This window comes from Protobothrops mucrosquamatus, unplaced genomic scaffold (genome assembly GCF_001527695.2).
Source record: "Protobothrops mucrosquamatus isolate PMUCROS unplaced genomic scaffold, P.Mucros_1.0 scaffold114, whole genome shotgun sequence".
Classification (NCBI taxonomy): domain Eukaryota; kingdom Metazoa; phylum Chordata; class Lepidosauria; order Squamata; family Viperidae; genus Protobothrops; species Protobothrops mucrosquamatus.
In genome coordinates, this window is record NW_015386486.1 from 215,911 (window position 1) to 225,791 (window position 9,881).

Genomic DNA, 9,881 nt, shown 5'->3' on the forward strand with positions numbered 1-9,881 from the left:
CTCAACATTTTGTGATACAAAAGTGAAGCAATACAATTAAGTTCAAATATTGCATTGCGGAACGAAAACTTTTGTATTTGAAAATTGAGCCTGATAAAGGCATCACGACCTTGTCACTCACTATGGATGTTTTTTATAGAATTAAAATAACACATGGGAGATTAGCAACAGAATAATGTGCGATATTATATTGCAGTATTGGCTGCAGTGACTCCTCACCACCAAAAGAGGTCATTATTGATTGAGAATAGGTCAATAAGTCCAAGTCTGACAGTTGTCTCTCAGCTACTGTTTATCTCAGGTATTTCCAAGCTATGTGTCAACTCTGGTCCATAATAATATTATTTTGAAAATGAAAGAAAACAGCAAATGAGGAACTACTGCGCTGGCAAATAGAATACAGGCTAGTTTCTCTTTTGAATAATATACTAGAACAAATGATCAGGTTGCACTTACGTGAATTACACTGCCTAGGAAACCACCTGACTCCATTTTCTAGGCTGGTGACTTTCTGGGAAATGAAAGATTAATTTTTAATGCTCTTGAATTCTGCTGCTTTGACAACCACTTGCCACTCTGAAGGTAAGTATGTTTTCTAGAGATCTTAAAGAATATGTAGATATGTTCTTCTAAAATGGAATGTAAATAATAGAATGCTATCTTTGTGGTTGACTTGGTGCCAGATAATTGTGCTAAACTTGGTGGCATATAATCAGTCAAAACACTTTAGAATCTAAGTAAATAAACAACAAAAACATTGTTCAGTTTATGAGAAATGGTTGTTTATTGATTTGAGATTCTAAACAACTTTGACTTTATTTCTTTCCTCCCTCTCTCCCTTTTACTTTATTATAAAAAATGTTCTGTGATGGCTCTTTAAAAACGCCTTGAAATTACACATTAACATTTGTTGCTCTGTAGTTTGGAGAGCCTTTTAAATCTCAGTGAAGGGATTTTATTGTGCTTATGATTTTAGTATGTTTAAGTTTGACATTAGCATTTATTTTATATATAGTAACCATTTTATATTGATACATATAGTGTTATCATGTAATCATTGTTTTGTTATTTTGTAATCATTATTTTGTAGTTAATCAAGCAATTAACTACAAAATAATGATTACAAAATAACAAAACAATGATTACATGATAACACTATAAGTATCAATATAAAATGGTTACTATATATAAAATAAATGCTAATGTCAAACTTAAACATACTAAAATCATAAGCACAATAAAATCCCTTCATCACTAAAAGATTCTTTCCAACCAATAAAGTAGATTTCAAGCAGAGTTGACTCTTCAAATACAGTCTCATATGGAGGACACTGAAGTATCAAATTGTATGGTGATTAAGGCATGAGTTACCGTTGGCAAGACTTTCTGGTCTGAGTAGGGTCATAATTGATTCATCAGCTGGGCAAAGGTCTCTTTAGTCATGATCTCAATTGGTGCTCAAGTAGGAGCCATTCAGGACCCCCAAGTTACAGACTGGGGGATAGCCTAGATAGCCAGGCTATTCATGGATGAAGAATACTGTGTTCCCCTGAAAGTAAGACCTACCCCGAAAATAACATGATGTGTGACCTCCTGCCGCTCGCGGCAGCACCGTCCTGAAGCATCGTGCGGCCTCCTGCCATGAACAGCGGGACCGGCCTAAAGCACCATGTGGCCTCCTGCCATGAGCAGCGGGACCGGCCTAGACAAGTGTACAAGTGAGCTGAAGAGGCGGCAGCACTGCACAAGCCTGAGGGAGAGTCAGCTGGAGCTGCAGGGTTCAGCAGAAGGCCCAGGATCGGAGGGTATAGCTACATGCTGATCGGCACTTGTGCAGAAGCCCCAGGATCGGTGCGCACTTCTGCAGTGCTGCAGGGGTGAGACAGAGGCTCCAGGATTGGTGCTTCCAGTGCACCTGGAAGAGAATAGGAGGAGGCAGGAGAGAGGAGAGGCTATAAAAGGAACAGGTTTTGGCAGGAGAGGCAAGAAAAAAAAAAGAATTGGGGGGTGAAGAGAAGGGGATGGCGAAAGAGAGATGGAGAAGTACAGCCTTGAGGAGAGAAATCAGCTGGAGGTGCAGCGAGGAGAAAAGGAGGAGGGGGGAGAGGAGAGGATATAAAAGGAGGGGTGAAAAATTTGTTAAATGAGTTTTGCCCCATTTTACGACTTTTCTTGCCACATTTGTTAAGTGACTCATTGCAGTTGGTAAGTTAGTAACATGGTTGTTAAGTGAATCTGGCTTCCCCATTGACTTTGCTTGTCAGAAGGTTGCAAAAGGGGATCACATGACCCCGGGACACTGTGACCATCATAAATATGAATCAGTTGCCAAGCATCCGAATGTAAATCACATGACCCTGGGGATTCTGCAATGGTCATAAGTGTGAAAAATGGTCCTAAGTCTCTTTTTTCAGTGCCGTTGTAACTTCGAACAGTCACTAAGTAAACTGTTGTAAGTCAAGGATTACCTGTACTTTATCACTTTTTTCCTTTTTTTTTTTTTTGGTCATCAAGTTTTTGACACCTTACTAGGCGACTGGTGGTACTTGAATATTGCCATAGCCTAAAAGTGGTACAATCTGTAAAAAGGTTGAAAAGCTTTTACAGCCCTCTCTGAGCGGTTTACAGAGTCAGCGTATTGCCCCCCCAACAATCTGGGTTCTCATTTTACCGACCTTGGAAGGATGGAAGGCTGAGTCAACCTACCAGACGCAACATTAAAATTCGGTTTAATTCGGTTTTAAGGGGGGGATTGTATATATGTTCTGGTTTTAAATATGTTGTGCGCCGCCCTGAGTCCCGTCGGGAGAAGGGCGGCATATAAATTAAATTAAATAAATAAATAAACTATAAGTGAAAGGAGCCCATAGCTATAATATCTCAAAGGTTTTGAACAATGAGACAATCAATCATGTAGCTTGATTCCTTTCTGTCCTTATTTTTTAAAAAGACTTCGATTTGGAAAGTGCTTCAAAAGCCCATCTTCTTTCCCCTGAAGCTTGGAAGCTGTTTCTACTAACTTGGTTGAGAGGAAAGAGTGTCAACATGGTAGTTGGTTTAATAGCACCTGACATCTTTAAACTCTTGCATCTTGAACCATTCTCACTATCACTATGTAAATTTTACAGGTACTCCTTGTTTACTGCAATTGGGACCAGCAACTCAGTCATTTAAGTGAAGTGCCCGCTAAGTGAAATCGTGACTATGTTTACAATCTTATTTCAACTTTTCTTTGCTTTACACACCTGTAAAGATTATAAATGTGGGGATTGATTGCAAAGTTACTTTTCATCACTGTCATATCTGTGAACGGTCATTATACAAGGCAATTGCTAAACAAGAACTGCCTGTAAAACCATGCTGGTTTATCTAAACACATAGGCACACATATTTAGCCATTTAAAATTGTTATTTAAGATAATGCACTTTAACTTTTTTTTTTTAAAGTAGGATTACAATTTATCAATTGCATTTTATATTAGCAAAATACAAGAGGAAAAATGCACCTTTTTATTACTGGCCAGAGCATTGTAAAGTAGCGACAAAGTGCTATTAAATGAGAGAACAGCACCCCCTAGTAGTAAAAGAGTAGAATTAAAATGAAAAAAAACAGCCCAGTTGCCTTTTGAAAAAGCACCTTTGAGTAGAATTAAAGGTTGGTCTCTGACAGCTACCCAACTTATTTCCCTCAAGGTAACTCTTTAAATACCCTTTGTTATTTAAACAGTGGCATCTCCCCTAGCGCACACCTCCCTTAATTTTCTATAAAGTTTACATCCAGGAATTATCACATCCAACCCATTCTGCCTTTTTCATAGGTTACTGTTATACACACAACATCTAGGTTTTGTCTTGTACATAAACAAATTCTTTAATTCTCCCATCTTGACCCAGAGATTCTAGTACTTGGAGTTCCTATATGTTATTTTGTTTTTGAAATGCTGTTGAAAAATCTACCTATTAACATAATTCCCACATTGGTTATACTCTTTTATATTCTGGATCTACCTCCCATATATATTATTTGCTTAAAGAGGACATGTTCACACTATTGTTCATATTTTGTTTTGTTACAGTTCCTTGGCATTCTTGAAGGAGAAACTATGAGCTGGGCATTCTTACGAGATATTCTAAGTGGTGTAAATAAATATTCAACGGAAATCGGCAGAGTCTGGCTAGCTATTGTGTTTATATTTCGCCTCCTTGTCTATGTTGTAGCTGCCGAACATGTCTGGAAAGATGAACAGAAGGAGTTTGAGTGTAACATCAGACAACCTGGCTGTGAAAATGTCTGCTTTGATCATTTCTTCCCAATTTCCCAAGTCAGGCTTTGGGCCTTGCAACTGATCATGGTCTCTACACCATCACTTCTAGTTGTTCTCCATGTTGCTTATCGAGAAAGCAGGGAAAAGAGACACCAAACTAAGCTGTATAAGGACCTGAAAAGTATTGATGGGGGTTTGCTCTGCACTTATCTCATCAGCCTCCTTTCCAAAACTGGATTTGAAATAGGTTTCCTCTATTTGTTTTACAAGATGTATGGAGGATTTGATGTACCCCGCCTTGTGCAATGTGACACAAGTCCTTGTCCTAACACAGTTGATTGCTATATATCCAAGCCTACTGAGAAGAAAATTTTCCTGTACATTGTGGTGGTGACATCCTGTTTGTGCATAGCCTTAAATATAATTGAATTCAGCTATTTGATTTTCAAATACTCGGTCAAATGCTGCTTCAGGAATCACATCAAGAAAGTCCGAAACGCCAAACGCAAATATAAAAAAACAAATTCTACGGCTCACAATGGTACCACTGTGTCCCTTGACCAAGATTCACCCAGTATCCAAGGAGATGAAAAATATTTGGGCCACTTCCAACTATAAAATAAAAGCACACTGTTTATTTTAATAATGTTAACAATACAACTTCAGATAATAACAGAGTCTGATTATTTTAACCAACATGCTACATATTTAGGTTTTCCCACGCATGGTGTAAGGTTCACCAAATTTGCATCTCTTGGCATCTGGCATCTCCTTCTAAGGGATATATAAGCACTGATGTTTCTGATACAGATAATGCTAACTTAAGTCGTGGTTTTTTGGTGCAATTCTTTCAAAACATGTTTTTTCATTCTTGAACATTTTTTTAAACCAAAGGGATTAAAAACTGTGTCTAGTGTCGAGAACCTTATTTTTTCACTCATTTTTCAACAGGCAACATCTTACTTTGTTTAAAGACATTTGATGGTATTAGTTTTTACTTAGTTTTCCTGCTGCAGTCATTTATTTCTTCTGTGAATTATTAGTTATTGTGTATAATTCTAAAGTACTGTGTAAGTGTGTGTGTGCTTTCTTTCCTGTCATCTATTCTTGTAACTGTAAGTTCCTCATCCCATATTGGTTTTACTGGTCTCTGTATATATTTTATTTATTTGTTAAATTTAAAGGCCATCCAACTCCAAAGTGACTTTGGCTTTACATTTTAAAAGAGTAGAAAAATGAAGATATAACACTCAGATATGTCCAGACAAGACAAACAATAAAAAACCACACCAGACAGGGATTCAGCAGTCACTGTATCCCACCTAGGACCAGGAAAAACAGCCAAATTCTAAAAGACTTACAGAATGTCATGGTGGGAGCCACATAGATCTCTGGGGGTATGGTATGGTGCTCCAGAGCAGGGGTCCCCAACCCCCAGTCTGTGGACCAGTACCGGGCCGCGGCATACCAGCAACCGGTCCACACAAACAAGCAAAGCCCCATCCGTGGGATGCAGGCAGCACACAAAACCACGCACCCTCTGGTCCGTGGAAAAACCTTTCCATGGAACCGGTCCCCGGTGCCCAAAAGGTTGGGGACCTCTGCTTCAGGGGGCAAATACCAGAACTTAAAAGGCAATATCCGGGTCTCAATATATGGCACAGTTTAATTGGTAGGCGAAACACTTCAATTCTGCCTACTCTTAATAGATAGACATAAACCTACTTTTATAGATGATAAGCAGCATCTTGAATTGTAAGAGGTTCATTGGCAACCAGTGCAGCTTACAGAGTAGTGATGTTATGCAGGCAGACTGAGGCAGGACCATCATTGCCCGTGCTGCTGAATTCTGAACTAGCTAACTTCCATGTGAGCTTCAAGAGCAGCCCCATGTACAGCATTACTCCAACTATGAGGCGATTAGTCTGGAGATCCTCCTGATCCAGGAATGGGTACAACTGATATCAACTCATATCAGTGTATGAGAAATGAAGATGATGTCATGGGGGCCTAGTCACATTATACTGGAAAAGCATTCTTAGTAGTTCAGCAACATCTGGAAGAGACGTAAGATTCCCCCTTCCAAGCATTAAAGGGATTCAGTTAATATACCAAGTTAATTACCAGGAAGACTGGTGATTACAAGGCCAAGTGGTTTGACATTTGTTCTTGCTAAGTCGTCGTCTTCTTTTTTTTTGCTGACTTTCCAATATCACCCGGAGCCCAGGATTTTCCTGATAGTTTCCTCCAAGTCTTAATGAATTCTGATCCTGTGTAACTTTTCAAGATTGACCAGGTGCTGCCAGTTATAACACCATTAAATTAATTTATACAGGTCTCAGTATATAAGGCAGCCTTGTACTTATTATGTCAGAATGAGCATGCTAGAATTCTAATTAGTATTAGAATTCTTACATGCACTGTAGTGTTCAAAAGAAGGAGAGGGCATTTCAGCAGTTGTCATTAACAGCACTCTGAGGTTTGACATGATCTAAAGCATGTTACTATGGAATATCAAGCTGAGCTGGAAGTAAATGACATGTCCAAGGACACATCGACCAATGATGGAAAAAACATCTCTTCTAATGCTGTGATAAATGTCAAGGACTAGAAGAAAAGGTTACTTTTTCAGGACTGTCCTGACTAAAACCTTAAGTTCAATTTCATTGTTGTTATATAAGACAGAAATATAAAGTCCTCGTGACATGTCCTTCACATAAACTAGTCTAATACAGACAGAACTGTGTAATTTGTTAAACAACTGGTTAACACTAGGCTTTCCCAACTTTTGGGGTTGCATTTAAAATTGGCCACATTTACATCAATTTAACATTTTGTTGAAACAAATAACGCATGTTTATGCCAAAAGTGTTATATCCAGTTGTTGCACAATACCAATTCATGCCAATAGATTTCCCACGCTTCCCTCTAAAAACAACCTTGGAGTTACTTCAGTGATTGAAGCAGCTCCATCCTTCCTTCCTTCCTTCCTTCCTTCCTTCCTTCCTTCCTTCCTTCCTTCCTTCCTTCCTTCCTTCCTCCCTCCCTCCCTCCCTCCCTCCCTCCCTTCCTTTTCATTTGAATAATGAAATCTAACATTTGAGGCTGCACAGCATGGAATTACCCTAAAATTTCCCACCTTTCCCCTCACTGCAATTCTGCAGGATACTGCACCCACTATTTAAAGGACGACATAATCCCCCAGGGATTAAAGTTTTTTGGGGGGAGAGCAGGATTGTAGAAATTTTTTTAAAAACCTAGGGGAATGATCATTCTGTGCACAGAAGCCTTGGATACAACCCAAACTCACAAATCTCATGTATTAAAGAAGTATTTCTAAACTACTTCCTTCTCAACCCCCCCCCCCCCACTTAACATTTTGTCATGTGGCAACTGGGGTCAGGTATGTGCCATCTAAGAAGCTTGACTCCTGGAATGGGTTTGTGGGAAGTCAGTCCCCCCAGAGAAGGAAATATTAAAAGGGCAGAAAAATATATTTCCTCAAAGGATCTTAAAGAGGCCGAAAAGCATGCTCAGGTTTTTTTTAATAGCCCAAGTCTCCCTTCCCCAAGCAGAAACCAGCTCTATAGAAATGCAGGTGTAAACCATCAGGAAGGTTGAAGCTAGAAGCTTAGGAAGACAAAGACTCCTAAAATCTACATACCCCACCCAAACTCTAAGACAGGACATAATAGGATTAACACAGAGATACCAAAGGACACACTCAGACTCAGGTCAAAGTTCATGCCACAGGAACTACTCAAAACAAAAGGCTCCAGAGGGTATAAAAAACCACTCCCTACATGTGCTCACTCTTTTTTTTTCTGCCAGAGCCATCTTTCTGTCTGGCTCTCCTCTTCAATAAACTGCAACCTTCTTTCTAAAGCAGTCACTATGTTGTTTATCCACGGTTTGGACTGAACCAGTGGTAGCGAACCTATGGCACGGGTGCCAGAGGCGGCACTCAGAGCCCTCTCTGTGGGCACGTGCGCCGTCGCCCCAGTCCTGGGCCTTCAGCTGGGTTTTATAAAACCTTTTTGCTTTAGGCCTCTGCCGCCATGTACAAAAAAAAAAGGTTCAATCAGTCAATTTCAACTTCTCGCAGAGAAAAAAAAAGATCTTGCAAAGTTTGAATTGATTGATTGAACTTTTTAGTCCCACCCAGTCTGCCGTTACCACCATAGCCATGCCCACCCTGTGGGCCACACCCACCCAGTGGGCCACACCCACTCGGCACCCGACGATGCATAAGTGGGTTTTGGGTTGCAGTTTGGGCACTCGGTCTCTAAAAGGTTCACCATCACTGGACTGAACCATGATGAAGACTTTTCTTCCAACAGGTTTACAAGCTATAATTGTTTAATCAACTAATTCTGTCTCCCAGTCACCAAGTTCCTATGAAAGTAGTTAAACTTGAAGATAATTGTTTAGGCTTTGCTAACCAGGATAAATCTGCATTATTGACCATTGCATTTTCCCCATCATCTAAGTCCATTAATGGCTAAATACTTAGCCCTTTTTTCCTTATACAACAAGGGAAAAAAATCAAAGCAGGGTTGTTTTTGTTCTCTCTTTCCACATTCTTGGGAATCAATTGCCATTTCTCCTCTCTTCACTCATTTTCCCCATCAACTCTACATTCCAATATAGTATTTTAAGTAATGCACAGTATTATTACTAGGGTTACTGCCTTGTTTTTTGTTTGTTTGTTTGAGAGTTATTAGAATGCTGTAAATCTTCAGTGGGGTGGGTGTTTTCACTTCAAAGTGAAAGAGCCATTTGAAACTGCTTTGTAAGGCAAAGAATCCTTCTCTCCTATGTTTCTGTAGATAATTCTGCAGTTAGCTGAGCTCAATCACTAGTACACAGTTTGATTTTATGTTAATCTCAAAAATGCTGTAATTCTCAGCAGTTCTTACAGCTAAATAAATTTATGCTCAACCGTATCCATTTGCAGTCCTTAGACTGCAAATGGGTATAATTACTTCAGCCTTTAACTTGTGCCAGTTTTAATGCATCAAATGCAGCTTGATGAGGCATTTTGTAGAAGTTAAAAACCTGGGTTGTTTTTTTTTTTTTTTAGCTTTTTTATTGCTTTCCATTAAGAGCTACAGATTTTGATATCTTTCCAGTGGATCTAAAATAATTGTTTTGTGTGGTTTTCTCAATCAATAGCTACTCCACTCTGCACATCTTGTGTGCGCGTTACTCTCCTTATAACAAAATTGCTACAGACACAGCTCTGGAATGCTAGCTGAAGGAAGCTGGGAAAGGGTACACAAAGTGTCCTTTCTCCTTCTAAGGAACTCAGTGGAACTACAATCAAACAGATTTAGGGAAACGGCTACATATTATATACTTCCAGTTATATTTTTTTCAGCCCCATGCTTCAAAGCTATGACCGTCTTTGTTGAAAACAACCTAATAGCAATGTATCTCATATTAGTGATATGCTAATCCTCATGCCATTTTGTTTTTACTGTAACAATTTACCTTTTCCTAATCCATTGTCATCGTGATCAATTTAGGAAACAGGCTGTAAATAACCTTTGGTAATGTAGTAGTTTCCTTCTCTGCCATTCCATGACCCCTTTCTTGTTGAACTCTGAATTCTTC

General features: G+C 39.2%; 1 protein-coding gene across 1 annotated transcript; it reads left to right on the forward strand.

Moving 5' to 3' along the window:
* The first annotated feature begins 429 nt into the window (after positions 1–429).
* On the forward strand, positions 430–5,345 carry GJB7 (gap junction protein beta 7). Its single transcript, XM_015812857.1, has 2 exons — positions 430–582; positions 4,077–5,345. Exon 2 carries the CDS (start codon positions 4,104–4,106, stop codon positions 4,881–4,883), a length of 780 nt encoding a protein of 259 aa, XP_015668343.1. The 5' UTR covers positions 430–582; positions 4,077–4,103; the 3' UTR covers positions 4,884–5,345.
* Positions 5,346–9,881: the final 4,536 nt, after the last annotated feature.

Bases quoted from the DNA above. Each gene is read 5' to 3' on its own strand.
- GJB7 (XM_015812857.1), top strand. From the start codon at position 4,104: ATGAGCTGGGCATTCTTACGAGATATTCTAAGTGGTGTAAATAAATAT.